Source organism: Xylocopa sonorina, chromosome 16 (genome assembly GCF_050948175.1).
Source record: "Xylocopa sonorina isolate GNS202 chromosome 16, iyXylSono1_principal, whole genome shotgun sequence".
In the NCBI taxonomy this organism is placed as follows: Eukaryota; Metazoa; Arthropoda; class Insecta; order Hymenoptera; family Apidae; genus Xylocopa; species Xylocopa sonorina.
In genome coordinates, this window is record NC_135208.1 from 1,543,943 (window position 1) to 1,569,767 (window position 25,825).

Below are 25,825 nucleotides of genomic sequence, written 5' to 3' on the forward strand. Positions count from 1 at the left end.
AATCGGGTTTTGTTCTCGACCATTTTACGCGCCACGAGATTGCACGTATCGTAATCTAAGAAGACCTCCCGTCGATTTTTAATTAACTTTTCGATGACTTTCAATGTGGCGCTTTCAAAAGTCTTCAATTTGAGATTGTAGAGACAACTTAATTATATGAATTTTTCGGATCAATTATCTTTTTACCGTCATCGTCGTCGTCTTCGTCACCATTTGCTGACAACTATTTCTTAGACATAAATTATAATTTTTTGCTAATTTTTTGCTAAGCATTAAATTTTTTAAGTGGAATCTACTCAAAAGTAGCTGAATCATCGTGCATCGCGCGACCTTTATCGGCATTTCAGTGATCGTAATATTAGAAGCCCCTGGATCTAAAACATGGATTATAAAGAAGAAAGACTATCACTGCAATTATCATTATTTGTATGGAAATAATCAAATATCTTCACTAACTTTGCGCTCCCTTCGAGCATCGCGGTAGAAACTGTATTAGTTATGAAGGATAATGAAGTTACCTTTATTAATAGTTAATCAATAATTGGGGTTTCAAATGTTATGTGATGTGCGGAATGAATGAGTTTTTCGCGTGAATGTCTTGAAACGATCAGTCAGTTGTTCATCATCCGTCTTTAAAGTAATATATCAGTTGTAAAGAACTATTCAACGATTTATAAAATCTTGCAATTATCCTTAATTAATAAATATCCTACAGTTATATGTATAAGTCCCGCGGAAATTTGAGCGTTTCAGTAACCAAAGATAAATTCACCGTATTTTTTGTAAGCTCATTTTTTGCATATTCGAGTCATCGGAATAGTGTTGTTTCTTTTTTGTTTTCTTTTTTTTCAGACTTTATTCTGTTAATCGCTTGAGTGATGACATAAAATTGCAAATATTAGTCCAGTAGAATAGCTTATTTTTTGCAGAAAAGTGTATCGACTATACAATTCCGCGATATAAGTTACTGTCGCGTCTCACCGCGTGGATTTTTGCATCTTACTTCTACTTACGTCTTACTCTTTCTGGGGTTGTAAATCCCAGATCGAACGTGGTTACTCGCGCTGCTATCCGCTAACTTAATATTGGACAGCTTGTTCTAACTGCTTGAGACTTACCAACCGTGTGGATGTGTTCAAGCCATCGACTGATGGTAATGTTCGTTCGTTCTTTACTGTTCGCAAAATTGCGTTCAACTCGATCGTTGATAGTCTTTTGACTATTCAGTCTCGATAGGTTTTTGTCGTCCCAAGAGTTCCAAGTTCCTTGTGACGTCGGAATTTCTAAAGATCATTGCGTAGAAAGTTTTCGTTGCGACTGTGTAATAAACGAGATCTTTAAACACCTTCGTTTATCATTTTTAACTTGAAATATCACTCAAAATTCAAAGTGTACCTAATACTATCATTTCATCTTCATTAAAAAAAAAAAAATAAATGTTCCTCCTCCTTCTGATCAACCATTGAATTTTCATTGAATTATTTACGTTCCGTGGAGCTTTATTCCCTATTTATTTTACTTATATATATTATCTTCCATATTTAGTTTACAATTATAAAGTAAAATTATAATTTATGCCTGAAAAATTGGATATAGTCAAGTTGTCGTTTCAATCTCAAATTCGAAACTCTTGCGAGCGCCACATTGGAAGTCATTGAAAGGTTACATAAAAGTCGATCTTCTTAGATACGTGCAACCTCGTAGCGCGTAAAATGGTCGAGAACAAAACCCGATTACATCCGCGCCATTCTTCCTTTTTACATTTAAGTCGCGTAATATAGCGAGTTGGCAGTATACGTGTGCGAATTATGTGTTAGTCTACCCCGAATGGTGTACTTATAAAAATTAAAAACAGAATTTGTTGTACAAAAATTGCGATTACTATAATCGATACCATATGCAGAGGAGATATTAAATTTCGTCATTCGTTTGCTAATTTGTGTTAAAAGTGATTTGTTGCAGCTGATATGGTTCAGAACGACTCGACAGAGGTCAGCTGATGCGGTCTAGCGGAGACTGTAATGCTCTGCTCGCTACCCGACCGACAATTGCATATCAGAAATAAAAGAAACCAAAATTCAGAAGGGCAGCTTCACCACTTAATTGGTCAATGAAAACACCAGATCTACTGCGTGCGTCCAAGGCTGTCCGCGTGCGGAGTATATGGTATCTGGGGAGGTGAAAAATGTAGAGCACGATCTGCATGTATCGCAATATATGTACGATATATGACCTTGTCAATGGTCACTAGGTTCCTGGTCTTTATAACCCTAGAGAGGCTATTTTAACTAGCCCTGAACGGAGGATGACGAGTGATTTATGGGTCCCACAAATTATGGTGCACAATTGCCAGAGTCTTGGGTGAAATTGGTCGGCGATAGTGAAAATGGAATGTATTACAAAATGGAAGAGAGATGAACAGGAAAAAGGTGTCCAGGACATTATTTTAAGAACAAGGTTTAAACAAAGTAAGACAATTGTAGGCCTGCATTAGTCATTCAAATGTTAAGATGCTTATTCAGTTTGAGTATGTATCGTTTATTTTGAAAGTGGCCCGAGTCCATTTATGTAGAAATTGAGATGCTTAAGGGGGTTTGCGTTTAAATAAATTTAGGAATATTGATAACTAATAAAACGGTAGCATAATGTTTTTGTGTTCCATCAATTGGTATTGCTATCGTTGTTTAAACAATTGCATAATCTGTTTTTGACGACTATAAATGAACTCGAGCCATTTTTATAATAAATTAATTAAACAACTTTTCTCAATCTTGAAAAGACACAAGTCTATGGAAAAAATTAATTTCCCCTGAAATATAAACACATATGTAGAGTTCTATGTGATGAAATTAAATATTATTCAACTTTTATTCACTACTGAAGAAATTTTACATTAAAATTAATAACATTTTGCAACTATTTATTTATTTTCCTTCAATTTGTGGGAGGTATTTAACATAATTATTGTTTCTCGTATAATGCTTCTTAGAACTCGATATTATTTAAAATTGGTTATTGAAAAATCGTTAAAACATTAGAATCGAAAGTCTTCGATTATTGTGATAAATATTACGTGTATTACAGCATTGTAGCATCCCTTATACCAACAAATAATCTAGAATTAAAGTGCATTTTTTCAACTGGGTTGCTAATAATCACCCCCGTCCTTCCAACTGTATAGGTCGTCTAACAGCTTATCGAACAAAGGATTTCCACCTAAATGTTCAACTTCTTCCCTTATCTTTTTATTCAATTCTTCGAGTACAGTTCTTGTATAAGCGTATGTTCCATACTTCTTCAATAAGCTAACACAATACCGCTTCAGCTCGATGCTTTTAGTTTTTTGTTTAATAATATCTTTATGCCAATAATTAAGGAATCATATTTCATAAAGAATTACTCTCTTTCTTTTCCTTTCTTTGTTAATTTGAATGAAGGATACTCATTACCTCTTTGCCTCTTGGACCTGTTTGAATGGCATGTACAATGAGAAAGTTGAAACATCCTTCGGTAAGGTCATCGTAACCTTTACTTTCTGAATACTATAAAAAGACATTAATACTGTAAGTATGATATTGGACTTACACAGAAATCTATGAAAATCGCGTCGATGTATTCTGTAGCTAAAAGATAATCATAAAATGTTGCATTACAAGAATTTATAAAGAAAAAGGTTCGAGTGAGAAATAAATATAAATTTAATTCAAATTTTAATCAGCGAATACACCGACAAAATTCATGCGAATCGTTGCACGGATCGAACTTTAAGATTTACCTCCTCTACAAAAAAATTATAGTAATCGTTACGAATCTGAAAATACAACGTTAGCAATCCAGACAAGATTGTAATATCCTTTTTATAGTCGGAGAATAGTGGCATCAGTCTTGCGATCATATGAAAAATACCGCATTCTACATAGAGAAATTGAAATAATTACTAATTGAATAAATTACGAAGTTAATTGTGGTTTCTTGTTAAAGACTTACTCTGTACTGCCATCACCCTAAACTCTGCTTCGGTTGGACAAGTATAATTGTCCTTCCAATAAAGCTCTATACCCTGGCCTCTGGTAATCTGCATGAATTGTTCTGAGAATATTCGTACAGCCTGGTATATTAATTTTGATCCGTATTAACAAATTTGAAATGTAATAAACTTGAAATGTAATAAGTAGTTAACACTAGGACTAAGTTTACGAGCTAAATGCGTTAAACTGGCGCATATTAATTTTCATTGGGTTAGAACTACAAAAATCGTCTTTACTGATATATTCTATTTAACAATATGAGTTTATTTTAGAGGAAATCGAATTTGAAAAAATATATTCAGTACGAGCATTGAAGAGAATAAAAACATATCAAATAAAAGTGAACAAGCAGGAACAGAAATTGACAGAATTTAGGACAGAGAGCAGAAAATGGAAATATAATATTTTCGGATCGTTCGAAAATTTGGATGAAATTGAAAATAGGCGGTCACGCTGATCATAATAAATATCGCTGAGCCTGCATATGCAAAAAGAAACCTGATGTCAAATAATACATATAAGCAGCGCCTCTTACAATATTTGATTCCAGCCAAAAGCATGATAAAATATATATAATGTTCTACCCAACCAGAGACCACGTCGTGTTTTGAAAGACGATTATGGACGTATTAGCCTAAAATATTATCCAGCAATACGTATTTTCTATTATACGTATAAATGTATGTCTCACATTTCCATTTTCTTTTTTAAGCTTATAGTGTAAAATTAGATTTCTTTTTATCAGAAATGTCCGAAAACCTAGTCTTATCCGAACATTTTATTTTCACCTCTGGATGATTTAACTGGAGCGCCCGTTTCACAGCTATTGATATGGCATACAACGCAGAATTTGATGCACTTCCTATACCGTAAGCAATATGCGCTGCAGGTATACCGCGTCTCACAGTCGAATTATCTTGAATATCATCAATTCTGCAAGTAACAGATTCAAATGATCAAATAAGCCCTTCGTTTCTCATTCGATGCATTGAGAAATTCTGCTATTAATATAAGTTTGTGGCAAACTTACAAAAAGTATCCAACAGTAATCAGCTGCGCAATATCGTCGATAATATTTAGCTTATCTTGCGGTATTTTAAACCAATAATTAAGTACTTTTGGTAATTTGGCAGTCAACATCTTTTCACATCCAGGTCCTCGAGCAATATGGTTATATGCTTCCAATAATGTCTGTAAAAAAAGGTTTGCATGTGTTTAAAATTTTCAAGATGGATTCATAGTCAAGTATAATCTGACCTCTTCCTCCTCGTTATGTGCGTTTCTTGCTAAACGAATAATATCAGATACAGTAGAGCGTTGAATCTGCAACATTTTTTTCATCTCAATTTGTGTCTTTGGGGAGGCGTTCGAGGTCCTTAAGATCGAAAGCGAGGGTCATTTTTCATGAAAATAAACGGTTTAGAAGATTCGTTCTTACGGATATTCGGCTGTCAGCTTCAGTTTTTGAAGCACAGTGACTGAAAATGTTACACAAATTAACAATATTTGTTCCGTTAAAATCCATACTGATGTGTCAACTGATCGACTTCCTTTGATTGAGAAATTTATCTAACCTGTATCAACACTCGTATTTTCTTTTTCAGGCTTAATATACGTTCCAGCCTTAAATACGTATAGAAATTTCCGAGATATTATACAAAAAAATGTGAATAATGGCTTAGAAGGCTGTTACCTTTACCAAAAACATCTGTTTGTGATTTTGTTTTTAAATTATTAACGGAACAATATGACCAGTTCAGTTTATACATCATATTTCAGTTTATACATTTTATGGGCTTTTCAACGGTAGAACGAAAGTAAAAATACTTATTGAATTAAAATACTATTTAAAAATTTTAAAAATTCACTAGATACTGTACTTTTACTCGAATGGTAGGAGAGTTGACAGAACTTTTGGCTAATATAATAATAACTTTGCCTGATTCAATAAATCGACTTACTTGTTCAAGCCCAATGATTTGTAGGATAGACCTGTCACATCCAACACTATAATCCTATACGCGAGCTCTACATATACATCAGGAAACGAAAATTTTTGTACTTGCGCAGAGGCGTAAAAAAAGTCTTCCGTAAGGAAAAAACGACCCTCTTATTCACTTTTAAGAACCTCTAAGCAGCCTCGTTTTAGTCAACAATATATTTTCTAGTTCGGATGCTATACTATTTCAGCCTTATTTGCCTCCATGATGTGTTCCAGATATGATTAAGGTCGTCGATCTTAACAGCGAGGCATTAACACTCGACTCACTTGCAATCTAAAATGGCACTTGGAAAAGGGAATCATCATTTTATAGCACTCCGTCGCATTCGTTTCGTTAACATTCTTCGTTACGTGACATTATTATTTTTTATTAGAAGGGGAAGGCGAAAAAACGTAAGCTCTTAAAATCAGACGAGGTGATTTTATTTATGTTCCGTTGACCAATTGGAAGAAAACTAACGTTTTTTTATAATGAATTGCTAATAAGTATATACATATAAGAACGTCGTAAATCATCAACAGATTCATAAAAGATTGATAACTATATTTTTTCACGATTGCAAATTAATTTCTTCGTAATATGTTTATAGCAGAATTACGCATGGTACAAAGATCTTCCTACAATTCCGCGACCTAGCACAAGTAAACACTTGTAAATACCAATTGTACACAAATTACAAATTACATAAAAACAGAATAAAATATTTCTATGTAAGTAGATATTTGATTTTGTGTAAGTTTTGTGTAAAGATATTTGATATTTGAAATGATAGATATTTGATCGCGGTTGTTCGCGACGGTATCCGCCAACTTAAATATTTGAAATCATCTTATAATTGCTTGGCAATTCTTAACCATGTGGAAGTGTGCAAAGCAGCGACTGATGGTAATGTTTGTTCGTTCGATACCATTTGCAAGACTGCTCTCAACTTGATAGTTTGTAGTCCGGTCCCAATACGTGTACGGTCCACGGTTCGATATTTCGCTGCATGTGCATATTGGATCGACCCTTAACAAGAACACGCGTAAAACAGCAAGCGATGGCTATTGAGGATGTCGAAATTAATTGTTCTAAAGACCATCGACTGTCGAACGTCGCGAAAGTTTAAGAAATTGCTTATAACCCACGTGTTAATTTGAAAAATAGCCTTTTCGTCGCTGTAATAATGAAGATAAGAAAAAAGTAAATTTGCTAACCTGATATACGTTTTCAACATTATTCTCTTTAAAGGATATTGTATTACGTTAGTAATGAGACGTCGAAGTTATCGTAAGGTTACCAGTAATTCCTTAGTTCCTAACCTACAAAGGTGAAATCGATTCGTATCAGTAAAATGTTTTACAACGAGCAGTGCTTTTCGTGGAAGGATGTTTGAACACACTTTGAGGATTGAAAAATAAATAAAAAAATTTCCGATTTAACCACTGTTGAACCCAATGCCAGTGCGCATTCATAAAATGTTTCTCCTTATTTTTCCGTTCAGAGAATTATTTCCAGCTTAAATTTTCGTGTACGTTTGTTGATGGGCTATTGGCCCTGCTGCTCATCTCTCCGATTTACGCGATGGTCGATTCTTCTTCGTCATTTTGAAAATTGTGAAGCGCGCGTTGCTTGCTGTTGCATTAACGCATAGATGTTAGGAGAAACAGCAGTTCAGGAAATTCCCATACATAAAAATACTATCAGATTTGTCCTGACCAGGATTCGAACACTGGATCCCTTTTGCTCGATGGCCGATTGCTTTAGCCATTGAGCTATCAAAGGCATTTGCAGGCATTTTATTTATTGGTTAACTTAACTTATATCATCGTACAAGGTTTATTTCATTTTGTACCACGTAATTTAAAGATTACGGCAGCGTTGCCTGTCCGGAGACATCTTACGCTAATAACGTCGATTAATATGCTTTTCAGTTCTTAAATACTATTGTGCAATTTGTGCGGTGGGAGTATAGGAAAAAGTTCCTAACTGTATAAAATACCTATTTACAGGAGGTTTGGGTTTTTATACTATCGTAGGCCGGGAAGGGTTAGTCTTGTTAGTTGGGGGACCTAGTTCTATGTTAGTTTTGTTAGTCTTATTCTAGTTTATGTACAGGCTATTTACATTTCCATTTATCTACACTTGCGATTGTGTTAGTGCTCTTTTGTCTGACGTTAGTGCATTCGATTGCAGCATCTAGTTCTGATGTTTATTTCTATATTTTTAAGGGCAGGGTTTTCGTGGTTTTTTAATTGTTCGTGTATCTTGGTGCTTGCTTTGGTGATGTATTCAGCTATTGTCGGTATGTTGTGTGTTTGGTGTAGTCTCATGGTGTTCGTTTCCTTTGGCGCATTTGTGGCTATTCTAATGCATTTGTTCTGTGTGACTTGGAGTTTGTTTGCGTGGTAGTGTGCTGCTGTTTGCCATACTGGGGCTGCGTATGTTATTTTTGGTCGAATGAGTGCTATGTACAACAGGAGTTTTAGTTTGACAGGGAGTTCTGGAGATCTGAGTACGTTTTAGTAGCGTGTGAGGGTTGCTATTGCTATTTTGTTTGCTATTGTGATGTGGTGATTCCATGTTACTATGCTGTCTATGTGTACTCCTAGGTATTTGATGGTTTTATGTATATGGATGGTAGCGTTCTGTACTTTTGTTTGTGTTGGTATTTTTTTTGTGTCACGAGTGCTTCCACTGCTTCTGTTTTGTCGGCGTTTGCGTTTAGTCTCCATTTCCGTTGACCGGATATGATTAAGTTTGCGGCGTTTTGGCATCTTGCAAGTGCTTTTTGTGGCGATGGGCTTGCAGAGTATAAGACGATGTCATTGGTTATTCGAAGTAATTGGTGTGTGGATGAATGTTTGTGTTTGAAGTCGACCTGTATTTCCAGGTGTGTGTTTAGGCGGTTTAGTATGATCTTTTCAGCTATTTTGGAGAGGGTTGGGAGGAGGCTGGTAGGTCGGTAACTTGCAGGAAGACTTAAGTTTTTGTTGGGTTTTGGGATTCGGATAACTGTGGCCTGCTTCCAGGATTTGGGATAGTAGCTGTGAGTTAGGATGGCATTAATTATGTACGTTAGTCGGACATATTGCTTTTTTTGGTAGGTGTTTTAGTAGTATGCTTTGTTGTTTTCGAGTTTCTTCATTAGGCTGCGGATTTCTGACGATGTTGTGAGTTTGATTTAGTGAGGGGAGTTTTGTTCTGTTGTGCGGATATTTCTTAGGTATTTGTTCGTGTATGCATTGATTTGTGCTGTGAAGGATGAGTTGCCATTGACTCTTGCCTTATAGTATATGTTAGCGTAGTATGCTGCCAATGTTTCTGAGTTTTCTTCGTCTGTGTAACTGGTAGTGTTTTTTGTGACTAGGGGTGTGGTTGTGTGGTGATTTCCCGTGTTGAAGAATTTTACTGTTTTCCAATATGTATTGTCTTTTAGGTTCAGTTTTCTTAGTTTATTATCACACAGGGCGTTTCTCGAACTTGTTAGCGCGCATTGTACGTGTCTGGTGAGTGTGTTTTGTATGTGCTTCAGGATTGGCGACCGGTACTTTTGCCAGAGTGCTCGGGTTTTATTTTTTAGTCGGATCGTTCGTGTTATGTGTGGGGGTGGATGACTCTGTCGTGTGGTGCGGTGTTTGTGTGGAATTGTCTGTGTCGCTGCGTGTGTGATGATTTTGTTAATGTTATCTATTTCAAATTTGATGTCATCTGTTGTGGTGACTTTCTGTTTGGCGTTTGGTATATGGTTTTGGTATTTCTCGAGCTGTGCAACGCGAGGGGCCAGTGGAGGAGGATTGGCTGGGAGGTCGAAGATGACTGAGAGGTGATCAGAGGAGTCAGCCGTGATGGTGTGGGGGTTGTAAACTGCGTTGGTTTTGTCTGTGATAAGGAAATCTAGTGTGTTGGGAGTTCAGTTGGAGATTGTGGGTTGGTAAGTTGGTTCAGACGGTCCGCGTATATGAATATTTCTGCTCGATGCCAATTCAAATAGCTTTTGCCGCTGTGATTTTGGGACTGGCAGCGCCAAAACCTATGTTTGGCGTTGAAATCTCCTACAATTATAGTGGGGCCGTTGTGAAGCAGTGTTGCGATGTTTTGTGTGGCGATTTTGTTATGTGGGGGATTGTGTATTCCAACTATTGTGATGTAGTGATTGTGTAGTCTGTTTGAATGGCTAAGGTTTCTATTGAGGTATGTTTTGATTTCAGCATTGGGACTGGGCGATGTTCTTTGTGGTTTTTGATTAAAGTTAGTACATCACCCCCTTTAGTGGGTCGATCGTGTCTGTGAACAGTGTACCCGGGGAAATGGAGTTTGGTTTTTGGTGTGAGGTGTGTCTCGGTAATTATGGCAATGTCTATGTCATGTTTTGTTAGTATGTGTTGGATTTCGTGTGTTTGCGTATTTCCTGAGTGTTATATTTCATGGGTCTGTATGGGTGTGCGGTTTTAGGGAGCATTATGGTAGACCTCTGCTACCTGCTGGTGGTGGTCGCGCTGGGCACTGGCGATAACTAGCCACATGTGCACTATTGCAATTTGCACATTTTAATTTGTTGGCCGTCCTGTCGCAGTTTCTGCTGTTGTGGTTTTGCCGGTTGACTCAGCAGCGCGAACGAGTTGGAGGTTGAGACGTTAACTGTGACTTCCTCTGTCTCCATTTTTGTCTAGATATCTGTGCTTTTTCACAGCTGCCTCTGTGGTTGCGCGTCCTTTCCGGTGGCCAGTTTGATGTGTTCGAGAACCTCTTTGGCTCTCGATGACGGTATAATGTGGACTCTGGTCCTGTGTTGCGGTGCTTGCTCCATCTTTGCTGCACTATTTTGCAGGGTGTGTTCCGCATCCTTATTTATTACGGCGCACTTTGTCACTGTATCACTGCTTTTTTATTATTTCCCGAAAATGTTCTTCGCTTTTAAAGGAGCACGTGCTGCGACTATGCCCGTCGACACTTTCACGCGTAGGTAATATCCGCTTGCCTTACCGCGAGTTTGACGGCCATTTTCGGTTTAAGGGCTGTATTTCGCTCTTTACTTTCCATGTTTTTAACTGCCTTCAAGTATGTCCTCACCCTTCGGAAATCAAACTAAGCGGAGTTATCAAGGACTAATCGGTACGTTTTCCTCAAGTACTGTACATAAACATTAGACATAAAAGAATTTCTTTTATGTTTTTTTTAAATTGCGTTTCTTAGGTATATTAGGTAGCGTTACATTATTTACAAATTATATAAACGCTTAATCGAATTTAGCTTGTGTTTTTATTTTGCAGAGTTGTTTAGCTTGTTTAAGCTCTCGTCGGCTTTTTCACTTTAGTTTTTCTTTTTGATATAAATATTAAACTAATTAGTTGACTTTTTGTGGTGCCCAGGAATGAACCGAAAGGGGGACTATCAAAAACAGCGCGTACATTGACATATAAGAATCGGCCAGGCTAGCAGTGAAAGTATCATATAAGTGAATGCGATGGAGGATTAAAAAGAAAAAATTGCATAAAGAATTGTTATCCTTGTCTTGAGCACGTGCGTAGAGTATACTATACGGATGCAAGGATATATATACATATATGTATATACACATATTATCTATAAATACTGTGCTTCGTGTCTAGGTAACGTCCACACGTCTTAAGTTTGAATCCTATCGTCGCTGGTTTCTTTTTAATTTCTGTATTTCCTTTAATTAAGCACGACGTCGTCATTTTAAATAGTATTTTTTATTACTTTCATACACAAATCAATAAGTGAACAATAATAATTCAGAAATAACAAAGTCTTAGTATGTAAAAGTACACCTGGATTGTTGCATCTCGGAATTTATTTTGATAAATTTAAAAACTTTAGAAGTTATTAGACTGAAACTACATTGTGTCGTTACGACTTTTCCATCGTGCCAAGCGATATGATATTGAGCGTCTAAGATCACTTCTCAGATCACATTATGTTGCGCATGTATTTCATAACTATGGTTGACAATTATCTTAGTGCAACGTCTCTACCGTGACATATCACAGCGTCCAAATAGTGGAAGGGCGACTTTCCATCGGAACGACTTGTATCGTTAAGAGAAAGAAGAGCTGGTATGCGTAGTTAAGAATTAAAATTCAAGGCGTAAATCTTTTTCAGTATAGTAACGATATAACGATTTATTTAACAAAACTACAACTAGCGGTCATTACAATGTTTTTTTACGCACTCGCGTACATACATTAATCTACTCTTTTGCATTAATTTTTGAATATTCGAGAATATTCGCAATTACCAGGTTGACAGGCATAAAATTTGTAATTAGTAATATTGCCAACTGCAACAGCTTATCATTTGACATTAGCCTAATATTTTACCGTGTATAGACAATATGAGTGCATACCCAGACAACACAAGATAAGATGGTGGCGACACCATACCGGCACTGTAGCGACACTTCCGAGGAGTGTCAGCAGATCCGTAGTCATCTACGTCCGCACTTGTTAGCTAAAATGCCGGCACGCAGTGGCAGCACGTTCTAGTCACCAGCGTAGCACGCGTGCGAATGACACTGCGCCACCACCAGCGTGACACGCGTGTCATCGTTCCATTCAAAAATTTTTCTGCATTGGCGTAGACGTCACATTTGTTAATGGGGAACCACCTGTTATTCCGTACAAATTAAATACGTCAGAGTTTAGATATCCGCATACGAGTACTGACAGACGTTTTGGTAGTTGTTTGCCACTTATAGAGAGAGCCATATATATTTTTTCAATTCGTCAGGAAAATTCATGCCAATAGAGAGTATTAAGTACGATGGCAGCATATTGTTTAAGGAAATGTAATAAATGATACATTTACTTATAAAATGTTGAACTAATTAAGTTACGTTTACTTTACTAGCGTATCACAATTTTCAGGTGAAAATATTGAACGTAATTATTTGTTTTCCTTTGGTACATGTATTCTTGTGGTACATGGTTTTATCGTTTGTAGGAATTATTAAAAATAATATAACCCTCTGTTGCATGAATTTTTAACGATGTGTTGAAAAAAATATTTATAAAATAAGTATGTATTTTTATGATAAAGTAATTAACGTCTTTTCTAAAAAAAATCGCTGTATTGAGTTATAGTTTATAGAAAATAATAAAAAGAAGTTTTTCTATCTTTCTTTCATGTCATTTTAGAATCAAAATAAATAAATTGCTTAATTTAGTCATTTTCAATATTCGTTTATAATGTTTATGCAAACAGCTTCTTCATTGGTATATATTAGCCCACGCCACTGGCACGCGTGTCACTATGGTGAGCTGATAGTGTCATTGGCACGCCGTGTTGGCCTTCTGCTATATCGCCGTGCTTTGATAGTGCCGTGACACGCAGTGTCGCTCCAGTGCTAGCCCTGTGCTGTTACGAGAACTGAGAGGCAGCACCGTGCTAGCACAGTGCTTAGAGTTCCACCCGGTGCCATTGGCGCTACAATCGCTGGTTGTCTGGGTATTCGTTTAGAAAAAGCAATTTCAATTTAGTACCCATGCTGAACGGATCATTTTATATGCTCGAACCGCTCATTTGACTAACCGAATCCATGAATGGGAAATTTGGAACTTTTCTGAATTGTAATAATACAATTATAGCTCGTTTTAATATCCCACGTATCGAGTTCTAACTAATTCTTTCGGTTTTAATAAATGTATTTGTAAGTTTAAAATGTCTTTATGTGTTTATCAGTCTAGATAATACTCCTATTTTTTGTCATCATCGAAGCATAATCGGCCTTGACTAACACCGGACGAAGGCTTCCGCTGATAAATAATATTTCTTCGTGCGATGATTCATTGTTTGGAACAAGCAACAGCAACGAGCCGTGCGAGTTACTGAGAACGCCAGTTACTATTCCCAAAATAACTGTTATAAATAGAATACAAACTTTTTTCTGTTGCTACGATACTCCTTAACGCGATATTTATGAAATACATGCGTAACATAACGTGATCTAAGAAATGATCTCAAATGCTGAATATCATGTCGCTCGCAATGATGGAAACGTTGTAACGACACAATGTAGCTTTAGTTTCGTATCCTGTAAAATTTTTACATTTATTAAAATAAATTTGAACATGCAAAACTCCACGTGATTGCTTTGTTATTCAACACAATAAACAATGACCATCGCGATACTTTTAGTTTACTAATACATTTACTATAACATTGTACGTATATTAAATACTATGTTGTAACTGAGATATTAGAAATAACCTTTTGGTGAAGAGAAAACAGAGTTTAGCTAAGAGAGCAGAATAAAATAAGTGTTCTGTATTTAGAACTATACAAGTTTTTTTTTCTTGTCGCCAACAAATGACACATGAAGAAGGGAGATTTTGAACAAGAGAACAGTACTTTGTTTACAATCTCTAACAGTGGAAGATTATACATTTACAAAAATTATTCATAAATCCCAGTGGATTTCGCATACTCGTTATTAATTGAGTAATTGTTTATAAAGTTATTAAATTACAATTTTAGTTTATAGACAGCGAGATATAATAAAAATGAAATACATGCGTAAATGTTCGAAACTATGTAAAATATTATTTGCAAATAAAATACTACCAAAGAAATTTGCTCCACCGTAGTTAGAGATAACATTAAGGGACAATTCAGCAACGAAAATATAGATCAACCAAAGGGTTTTCTCGCATAATAAGCAGAGAAGTGAAATTCTAATACCGAAAACCAGAAATTCCATGGTCTCAAAATAATTGAACAGTTTATTTTGAAAGTAGTGCAAGTCCATTTTCTTTTGCTTCGAGAAAATTGAATGTTAGCAGATCTGACAATTAAAAGATACAGGTTAATTAACTGAAGTCTGGGAATGTTTGTACTAATTTATCAATATGTAATTTGATTATATAAATTTCTTTTATGCGAATTTAACTAAAATAATTGACAATTTCCAGGCTGAAAATGGACTCGCATCACTTTCATAATTAGTCAATTGTAAATATCATTTAATCTCAATTTTCAAATAACAAATATCAGTTAAAATATATCTCATATTAATCCAACTTTGTTTATAAATAATAACAAGAATTAAAATAGGATTAGCATTTTTTATTATGAAAGATAAGAAGAATTTTTTATTAGTTATTGGTATTATTTTGAAATATTCATGATGCACATGAGGCATATAAGCTGCTGTGTATCCTTATATTTTTCGAATCTAATAGGCTTGGCATCGTGATACAACAAAGAATTGACATTTTTTAAGATATTAAATACTAACTAGTTATAAACAAAAAGTTTACACTAAATAAAGCATAAATTACATCATATCTCATTTTTTGTTTAAAAAAGGACTTACAACACTTACAAAATAAACGGCCCACATGAAAAGTTATCGTTTCATTGGCAATCGCCAGAACGCGATCCACTGAACTGCATTAAACACAAAACTCGAAACTTGAGCCGCTTATTTTGAAAGTGGCCTAACTCCATTTATCTTCAAATCGAGATATTTAAAGTTTTGCGTTTCAATGAATTTAAAAATATACGTATAGGATACTAATGATTTATACTGCTTAAGCGTATCTAAAGATGTTATATTTAAAGTTCCTGTTAAAATAGTGGCAATTATTAAGTAAATAACGTGCGTTTTCTTATCAACAATGGAGTTGGGCCACTTTCAAATTAACAGCCAGGTTCATTATAAAATTTGAAGGTGCCCAAGTCCATTCAACATAATTTAAGATGTTTCAAATTGAAAAAAAAACATTACTGAATTTATTTTATATATGTTGAAAACACTTCGGAAACATAATTTATGCGATTCAAAACATTTTTTAATTTATTACAGAACATAGGAAATTACAAACATAAATTTATTACAAAACAATTTACTATTCGTCTACATTTTGTGCGTGTGAAAGGGATTTCAAAAAATCATGATGTTCTGGTGATATGTATCGTAATAGGTCAATTATGTCCTTAAATTTTGCTGTTGTAATTTGTCTAATATTTTTATACAATGGTGTCGATACAATATTTACGAACTTTCTTGGTCTACCCCGACGTGGTAATAAATTCAGGACTTTGAAATTTTCATTCTCATTCATCGATGTTTTATAGAAAATTTTATATGGTTCATTTCTGACAAAACGCATCCAACATATTCTTAACCAGTTTACTGATTCTCCATCAGAATTCTTTACCCTTTTAAAAATTGCGTCTTCTAATAATTTTGTCGATACAAAATCTTCCTGTCTCATTTCATTTACAATAAAATTATTAATTGGAATTACCTTCGTCACTGCTTTCCGACATTATCAATAGTAAATATGTTGAAGTAAGACGTATAAATGGAGTTGGGCCACTTTCAAACTACGCGGCTCAGTTATCTAATTAACTCCGAAAACTTATGTGTGAAAAATTTATTGTATTTGCTTTGAATATAAGCAACCTGAGATGCTTCACTGATATATAACATAAAGTTGTACACGTAACCATGGTAACCGTCAAAAAGTTGAAAAATGGAGTTAGGTCACTTTCAAAATAAACGGCTCACTTCTTAGCACTTTTAAGAGATTTTGAACTCGGATGAATGACCAGTGGTTTAAAGGACCCCCAATTACTCTATAAACAAAAAAAGCGGAATAAGGAAGTTTAATGAACGAAAATGGTATTCACACAAAGAAATTACTGGTCGATTCGACGTTCAGGAATTTCATGCTCCTATTAAAAAGTCTTTCTTTATACTGGTGTGATTAGATAACCAGCGAGCTGCAAAAGGTCACAATCTTCCCCACCCTGTTGAATGCCACTCCACATGATTATTATTTCGTCTTATCTAATATTACCATACGAGCAAAAATTATGCTTATAAATATAGGAGCTGTGATTTAAAACGAAGTAATCTAATCTTTTCTATTTCGAATTAATCTAATCTTCTCTACTTCTAATGAACTTACATTCATTTCTCACACTCGCTTATCAACTCACTCGTGTTTCTGTCTTTTATGTTTGCCATTCATTTCCACACACACTCGCTCACATTTATCTTTTCTGAGCAAGAAAACGGTTCGAACGACTTTTTTTCATCTTTGGACAAACTTGTTTTAACAGATTTTTTCTTAATTATAGTAATTGATCAACAAATGGGTGTTTTTCAGGCCAAACGAATGATTCGAGTGGCCTTTTAATCTGACTTTAAAAAGAGAGTACACCAAGCAAAACTTAATCTGTTAAATAGTTGAATAAAAGTGTACAGTAGTTAAACATATCTGCATATAAGTATTGATGATTATAGAAAAATAATTCTATTTTAAGGTTATTTGTTCGTTTTAAATTTAACTTCAAAGTGTTATTAAATACTGGTCAAGTAAATATGGAACAGACTGTGAGAGCCACTTTTCAAACCACAGACCTTGAATCACATCTATCTATCTAATCCAAAAAAAGAAGGATTGCAATTAGAAACTACAACACTGGTGTCCTACAATGCGAACATTCAAGAATTTGAATAGAACATTGGAACCCTTAGCATCGAAGTACGATATTTAATCTTGTAATCGATTAGCTACACAGAAATCGTTAAATTTGGTACGCGATATTGTTAGATCTTGCAGATTCAAGAATGGAGCATCGACACGTTGTGTAAGTGTTTGGTGGATTAATTACAATGGTGGTTAAATATAATAATATTAAGATACAGATATAATATTGCAATGGCATTTACAGTAATTTTCATTAAAAAGATAAAAAATGAAACACTGCGAGATTGCTCGTAGCTGGCGTCACTGTATCAATTATTAAAATTGCAGTTCACATTATAATAATGTTTGCAATAGCAAAAGAGATATCAATAAATGAATTCTCTGATTTATAGATACTGCTCCAAAGTTAACAAAAAGCGTTAAAAGTGGCCTACATTTCGCAGATGATGTTATTAAATAGTGTATCTCACGCCAATCGACATCCTCATCGTCTTCGCTTCCAGAATAGGATCGAATAAAATCTAAAGGATCAGAGTGGTCGAGTCTACGTTTTCATCATTGGTTACAACAGTGTGTTCGTTCGTAGATTCATTAATATAGTTTGCAAACTTCTCTGCGCTAGGATTTTTCCTCTTTTTTTCTTTTTATCAAAGAAAAACCATACATTTTGGTCCCTATGGCCTTTTTTACTTTCTACTTGGGGGCACCTTTAAGCTTACATTATTTCCTATTTCTATATTCAGACTTATCACTTGCACTTACTCTACTTATTTTTAGTTAGTTTTTTGTACTTTTGGTATTTTTAATTTCCTAGAGTATAAGTGTGTTTGTACTGTTCGTGTGTGTCCTTATCACCTACTCTCCTTCTTTGGAGTTTCAGTCTTATGAAGGGATTAACTTATGCTACTATCTTACTTAATCTTATCTATCTTACATATACATTGTTTAATCTTGTTATCATCTCCTATTTCTGGTGGATGCGTACTTTTATGACTATGTGTCTGTGTTTTGTGGTTGTATTTTATATTTTCAAGGTGTTTTTCTTTACGAAGTCTGTGATGATGTTAAGTGTTAGTATGTTTTCTGCTAGTATTGCATAGCTCTACCCTGTTTACTCCTTTGAAACCTTTTCTTTCTAGTTTTTCCATCATGATTTTCGCTCTTTTTGGTATAACGGACATTGCCATAGCACATGGTTTAGATCCTCTTTTGGGTGGTCGCAGGAGCATTTACTATTTTTTATAATTTCTACTCTACTAAGGGATCCTGCAAAGTTATAATGATTAGTCCGATACCTAGATATCCAGGTTATATGTTGTATTGGGAGATGTATACCATGGAACCACGGCATTCTTCGAGTCTCATAGCATTTTTGGAAGCATTCCTTTCCTTTGGTTGTCGATTCCTTAGACCAAGGTGTTTACTGAGTCTTGCCACATTTTTGTTTGAAGTTGTGGATATAGATCTGAGTGGTTTATTTTGTTATGTTGATCTGGATGCTGCCTTGTTGCCTCTCTCGCTGCACTGTCTGCCATTTCGTTACCCTCAATGCCTAGGTGGGATGGTAGCCAATATATTTGTATAGAGCCTATATTTCTGAGCCCGTGGTATTTGTGGATAAGCGTTTTGATTCTAATTATTCTATGGTCAGAGTTTGTCTGAGAGTCATTGTTATTGAGAGCCTCTACTGTACTGAGTGAGTCTGTCCGGATTATATAATGTTGTGTCCGGTTCTGGATTGCTAGATTGATGGCCATTATGATGGCTGGTATTTCTGCTTGTGTGTATTCAGTTGAGGGCAGATGCAAGCTGCTCCAGTAGAGATTGCCTGCTCGCTTTTTGAACTGTCTGTATATATATGATGATATTGCTGAATTCGAGATTCGGTGCCATTGAATTTTGCATGTTTCTTCCTATTTCCGTGTTCACTATTATCGTTGGTGTAAGTGGAATTACGTATTCTGCTTCGCAAACTGGTAGCTTGAGATGACACTCCAGTTCTTCTACCAAAGGTCTTAGCTTGTCCCAGCAGACCATTGTCAGGACTTTTTTTGTGTTGCGTCTTGGAATATTAATAGGATCGTCCCCATGTTTGCTCATGTATTTTCTTATTTGTCCTTCTACCAGGTTTGATCTATTGCTGAGATCTATTGCTGTTATTTTCACATTTCCTACAAATTTTTGGACTTCTACAGCTTTTGGCTATATGTTCAAATTTGTAGCAGTTGAAGCATATCCTTATAGGTTCCATATATGTTTCAAATCTGAAGTTGTATAGTCTATAAATTTTAATAGAATTTGATAGGGTCATTCCTTCGAAACTAAGAACTACCGAGTTGCTTGGAACCTATTCAGGTTTGCCATTCTCGTGGTTCAGGATCTTTCTGTTTAACCTTCTGGCAAACTTAATCGGACATGGAGATTCTGCGAATCTTATAATATCTTCCAGAGAGTATTTGCTGTCATAGCCCTTGATGATGCCTTTTCTTCCCTTTCGATAGTTCGGTATAAATGCCTGTATATTGTTCTTCCCCAGGATGTACTTCTGGAAGAACTCGTTTGTTTTTCTCCGGTTTTAAATTTTACTTCTGCAAGATTTTTGCTGGAGGGTATCAATTCTTCTGCTCCACATTTAGCTTCGCTTATAATTTTTGCCATGACCAACAAAAATTGATTTCTGAATTGTGTTTTGGCACTTAATTGCCACATATGCTGGTCCGGTATGACTTGCTGGATACAATTGGAGGTCTGCAGTGTTTGCAATCTGCTTAGATTGCTTCTCCTCCATTGGCCTTCTTTTTTCAGTTTTTTGATCGTATTCCAAGCTCTGCGATTCGATGCTCATTCTTCTCTTCAGGGTTCCTTCTTGCTTGGAATTGCCATTTTTTCGGTTTGTAACCACGGTCCATGCTGTTTCCTCTGGGGAAATCACCATGGTTTCTTTTTCTACACTCCAGGCCACGTGCCCTGCAGTGCAGAGGTTAGTTGCTGCTGCTACGCTTTGTATTCTATTTTTCTGCCTGCTAATAAAATAGAATTTCTTCTTCGCCTTTGAAAAACAGGTACGATATGTTTGTTTATTATCCCACTCATTACAATTTTCTTTTTTTTTTTCAAAATTCACAGCATTTTTCCTATAAATGCTGTGGAAGTCCTTCCCAGACAACCAGCGATTGTAGCGCCAATGACACCGGGTGGAACTCTAAGCACTGTGCTAGCACAGTATACAGTAGCGAAACTCTCTGTCGGCACCTTTGATGTCGGTGTACCATAAAATTGAGTGCGCATGCGCGACAGAAGAATCCAAATCGCGGTGCCACCTGGATTTCAATCTCACTTGCATTTTTTTACTCTCTATCTGCCCAACTTATTTTTACGTTTAGTTAATCCAAATTTAATAAAAATAATAAATCTATTATTTCTAATACACTGAAAAACAAGGAAAGAAAGCAAAAATCGAAAAAATATAAAATACACATGTTACTATGACTATAAAAATATAAGAACATAAATATTATACAAGATAAACAAGAGAAAATATAATGAAAAATTTTTCAATTCTTATAGGGCCTTCTGCATATATATTACTACAACAAAAGAGATATATATTATAGAACTATAAAATTGTATATAAAATTATAACAAAAAATTATGAAATACAATTTCGCACACCTAGATAGTTCTACTTTTTCTGTAGCTACATTTTGTTCTGTAATTACATTTGTATTATCTCTGAAAATATTTGATTATTTCCATACAAATAATGATAATTACAGTGATAGTCTTTCATCTTTATAATCCATGTTTTAGTTCCAGGGGCTTCTAAAATTACGATCACTGAAATGCAGATAAAGATCGCGCGATGCACGATGATTCAGTTACTTTTAAGTAGATTCGACTTAAAAAATTTTTATCGCTTAGCAAAAAATTAGCAAAAAATTATAATTTATGTCTAAGAAATAGTTGTCAGCAAATGATGACGACGACGACGACGATGACGGTAAAGAAATAATTGATCCGAAAAATTCGTATAGTCAAGTTGTCTCTTCAATCTCAAATTCAAGACTCTTGAAAGCGCCACATTGAAAGTCATCGAAAAGTTAATTAAAAATCGACGGGAGGTCTTCTTAGATTACGATACGTGCAATCTCGTAGCGCGTAAAATGGTAGAGAACAAAACCCGATTACATCCGCACCATTCTTCCTTTTTACATTTAAGTCGCGTAATATAGCGAGTTGGCAGTATACGTGTGCGAATTATGTCTTAGTCAACCCGGAATGGTGTACTTAAAGAATTAAAAACAGAATTTGTTGTACAAAAATTGCGATTAATACAATCGATACCATATGCAAAGGAGATGTTCAATTTTGTCGTACGTTTGTTAATTTGTGTTAAAAGAGATTTGTTGCAGCTGATATGATATATCAGAACGACTCGACAGCGGTCAGGTGGTGCGGGCTAGCGGAGACCGTAATGCTCTGCATGCTATTCGACCGACAATTGCTTATCAGGAATAAAAGAAACCAAAATTCAAAGGGCGAGACAAAATTCAAACAGCTTCACCACCTAATTGGTCAATGAAAACTCCAGATCTACTGCGTGCGTCCAAGGTTGTCCGCGTGCGAAGTATATGGTATCTGGGGAGGTGGAAAATGTAGGGCACGATCTGCATATATCGCAATATATGTACGATATATGAGCTTGTCAATGATCACTAGGCTCCTGGTCTTTATAACCGTAGAGAGGCTATTTTTAGGCATTCAGTTGCGAGTTAAGTACGATTTCGTCCGTTGAGGACAGAAACTCGAAATTGGACAATGTGTAGGATAATAAATTCATGTAATTGATGGGGCCCCAAAGTGCTGACAATCTGCACTGAAGATGGAATCTGTGTACAATTGCCTGACTCTTGGGTAAAATTGGTCGACGATAGCGAAAATGAAATGTATTACAAAATGGAAGTAGGATGAACAGGAAAAGGGGGCCCAGGAACTTGTTTTAAGAGCCAGGTTTAAATGAAGTAAGACAATTCTAGGCATGCTTTAGTCATTCCAGTGTTAACACTCTTATCCAGTTTGAGTATGTATCGTTTAGTTTGAAAGTGACCCAAGTCCATTTATGTTAATTTAAGTCCATGGAAAATATTAATTTCCCGCGAAATATAAACACATATGTAGAGTTCTCTGTTATAAAATTAAATATTATTCAACTTTTATCCACTAGTGAAGAAAAGTTACATTAAAATTAATAATATCTTGCAACTAACTATTTATTTTCTTCCAATTTGCCGGAGGTATTTAACACAATTATTTTTTTGGTTTTTAAAGCATAAGAATCGGAAGTCTCCAATTATTGTGTTAAATATTACGTGTATTACAGCATTGTAACATCCCTTATACCAACAAATAATCTAGAATTAAAGTGCATATTTCCTACTGTGTTGCTAATAAGCACTCCCGTGCTTCCAACTGTGTAGGTCGTCTAACAGCTTATCGAACAAAGGATTTCCACCTAAATGTTCCATTACTTCCCTTATCTGTTTATCCACTTCCTCGAGTACACTTCTTGTATAAGCGTATGTTCCATACTTTTTTAATAAGCTAACACAATAACGCTTCAGCTCGATGTCTTTAGTTTTTTGTTTAATAATATCTTTATGCCAATAATTGAGGAATCATATTTCACAAAAAAGTACTCGTTTCCTTTCCTTTTTTTACTAATTTGAATAAAGGATACTCATTACCTCATCGCCTGCAGGACCTGTTTGAATGGCGTGTACAATGAGAAAGTTGAAATATCCTTCGGTAAGGTCATCGTAACCTTTACTTTCTGCATACTATAAAAATTCATTAATACTGTATTCTATGAGACTACAGAATTCTATGAAAATCGCGTCGATGTATTCTCTAGCTAAAAGATAATCATAAAATGTTGCATTACAAGAATTAATAAAACAAAAAGGTACGAGTGAGAAATAAATATAAATTTAATTCAAATTTTAACCAGCGAATGCACCGACAAAATTCATGCGGATCGTTGCACGGATCGAACTTTAAGATTTACCTCCTCTACAAAAAAATTATAGTAATCGTTACGAATCTGAAAATATAACGTTAGCAATCCAATCAAGTTTGTAACATCCCCTTTATAGTCAGAGAATAGTGACATTAGTCTTGCGATCATATAAAAAACAGCGTTTTCTACATAGAGAAATTGAAATAATTACGAATTGAATAAATTACGAAGTTAATTGAGGTTTCTAGTTAAAGACTTACTCTGTATCGCCATCACTTTAAACTCTGTCTCGGTTGGACAAATATAATTGTCCTTCCAATAAAGCTCTATACCCTGGCCTCTGGTAATCTGCGTGAATTGTTCTGAGAATATTCGTACAGCCTGTATATTAATTTTGATCCGTATTAACAAATTTGAAATGTAATAAACTTGAAATGTAATAAGTAGTTAACACTAGGACTAAGTTTACGAGCTAAATGCGTCAAACTGGCGCATTTTAAATTTCATTGGGTTAGAACTACAAAAATCGTCTTTACTGATATATCCTATTTAACAATTTGAGTTTATTTTAGAGGAAATCGAATTTGAAAAAATATGGTCAGTACGAGCATTGAAGAGAATAAAAACATATCAAATAAAAGTGAACAAGCAGGAACAGACATTGACAGAATTTAGGACAGAGTGCAGAAAAAGGAAATATAATATTTCCAGATCGTACGAAAATTTGGATGAAATTGGAAATAGGCGGTCGTGCTGATCGTAATAAATATCGCTGAGCCTGCATATGCAAGAAGAGTCCTGATGACAGATAATACATATAAGCAGCGTCTCTTACAATATTTGATTCCAACCAAAAGCATGATAAAATAGATAAAATGTTCTACCCAACCAGAGAATCACGTCTATAAATGTATGTCTCATATTTTCATTTTCCTTTTTAAGCTTATAGTTTAAAATTAGATTGCTTTTTATAAGATATGTCCGAAAACTTAATGTTATTCGAACATTTTATTTTCACCTCTGGATGATTTAACTGGATCACCCGTCTCAGAGTAATTGACAGGACATAGAACGCAGAATTTGATGCACTTCCTATACCGTAAACATTATGCGCTACAGGTAACCCGTCCCTCGTAATCGAATTATCTTGAATATCATCAATTCTGAAAATAACATCAAATGATCAAATAAATCCTTCGTTACTCATTCGATGTATTGAAAAATTCTGCGATTACAATGAGTATGCGGCAAACAGCGGGACTTAGAAAACTTACAATAAGGATCCAATCTCAGTTTGCCGTGCAATATCTTTGATAATATTTAGCTTATCTTGCGGTATTTTAAACCAATAATTAAGAATTTCTGGTAATTTGGCAGTTAACATCTTTTTAGATCCAGGCCCTTGAGCAATATAGTTATATGCTTTCATTAATATCTATAAAAAGAGGTTTACACGTATTTGAAATTCTCAAGATGGATTCATAATTAAGCACAATTTGACCTCTTCCTCCTCGTTATTCGCGTTCCTTGCTAGACGAATAATCGCAGATACAGTTGAGGGTTGAATCTGTGACATTTTCTTCATCTCAATTTGTGTCTTCAGTCATTTTTCATGAAAATAAATGGTTTAGAAGATTCGTTCTTCTGGACATTTGGCTGTCAGATTTTGAAGCACTTTTTGAAGCACAGTGACTGAAAATGTTACATAAATTAGCAATATTTGTCCCGTTAAAATTCGTACTGTGGCAAATCGACTTCTTTAGATTGAGAAGTTTATCTAACATGTACCAGCACTCGTATTTTCTTTTTTAGGCTTAGATACGTATAGAAGTTTTCGAGATATTATAAAAAAGAGTGTAAATAATGGCTTAAGAGGCTTTCACCATTGCCAACAAGTTTTGGTTGCGACTTTGTTTCCAAATTATTAGCGGAACAATATGACCAGTTTAGTCGTTGTTCAAAGTAAACAGCGGAAAAAGAAACATTTCTTACTCTAAGCACACTTTATACATTTTTCACACAGAACGAAATTGAAAATACTCATTGAATTAAAATACTATTTAAAAATTAAGAAACTTCACTAAACACTGTATTTCTACTCGAATGGAAAATGAGTTAATAGAAGTTTTGCACAATATAATAATAACTTTGCCTGATTCAATAAATCGACTTACTTGTTCGAGCCTAACAATTTACAGGACAGACTTGCCACAGCCAACATTAAGATCCTATACGTGTGTAAACAAGAGAGAAAGAGAGTTGTTTAAGGTCACCTCAGGTATCATCTCCTAAGTACTGCTCGTTAAGTTTTGGACACCTTGCGCAGAGGCGCAT

At 35.1% G+C, this 25,825-nt stretch overlaps 3 protein-coding genes and 1 pseudogene across 3 annotated transcripts in view; all 4 read right to left on the reverse strand.

Annotated features, from left to right (window-relative positions):
- The window catches only part of LOC143430926 (DDB1- and CUL4-associated factor 8), a 118,678-nt gene that overhangs the window by 2,402 nt on the left and 90,451 nt on the right, over positions 1-25,825 (reverse strand). The gene's annotated exons all lie outside the window — the stretch shown is intronic.
- LOC143431010 (terpene synthase-like) lies at positions 3,099-4,081 on the reverse strand. The gene is made up of 7 exons (XM_076907497.1): positions 3,988-4,081; positions 3,822-3,912; positions 3,776-3,780; positions 3,586-3,623; positions 3,443-3,542; positions 3,160-3,357; positions 3,099-3,115 (listed from the first exon to the last, which is right to left on the reverse strand). Exons 1-7 carry the CDS (start codon positions 4,079-4,081, stop codon positions 3,099-3,101), a joined length of 543 nt encoding a protein of 180 aa, XP_076763612.1.
- Positions 22,870-23,504, reverse strand: LOC143431011 (terpene synthase-like). The gene is made up of 5 exons (XM_076907498.1): positions 23,480-23,504; positions 23,348-23,386; positions 23,213-23,305; positions 22,946-23,128; positions 22,870-22,886 (listed from the first exon to the last, which is right to left on the reverse strand). Exons 1-5 carry the CDS (start codon positions 23,502-23,504, stop codon positions 22,870-22,872), a joined length of 357 nt encoding a protein of 118 aa, XP_076763613.1.
- On the reverse strand, positions 24,435-25,067 carry LOC143431012 (terpene synthase pseudogene; annotated as a pseudogene).

Bases quoted from the DNA above. Each gene is read 5' to 3' on its own strand.
- LOC143431010 (XM_076907497.1), bottom strand. From the start codon at position 4,081: ATGCAGATTACCAGAGGCCAGGGTATAGAGCTTTATTGGAAGGACAAT. The intron at 3,543-3,585 runs GTAAGTCCAATA...GTCTTTTTATAG, and splicing joins CGATTTTCATAGATTTCTGT to TATTCAGAAAGTAAAGGTTA. The intron at 3,358-3,442 runs GTATCCTTCATT...ATTGGCATAAAG, and splicing joins AAGAGGCAAAGAGGTAATGA to ATATTATTAAACAAAAAACT.
- LOC143431011 (XM_076907498.1), bottom strand. From the start codon at position 23,504: ATGAATTTTGTCGGTGCATTCGCTG. The intron at 23,387-23,479 runs GTTAAAATTTGA...ATTATCTTTTAG, and splicing joins TTTTGTCGGTGCATTCGCTG to CTAGAGAATACATCGACGCG. The intron at 23,306-23,347 runs GTCTCATAGAAT...TATAGTATGCAG, and splicing joins GATTTTCATAGAATTCTGTA to AAAGTAAAGGTTACGATGAC.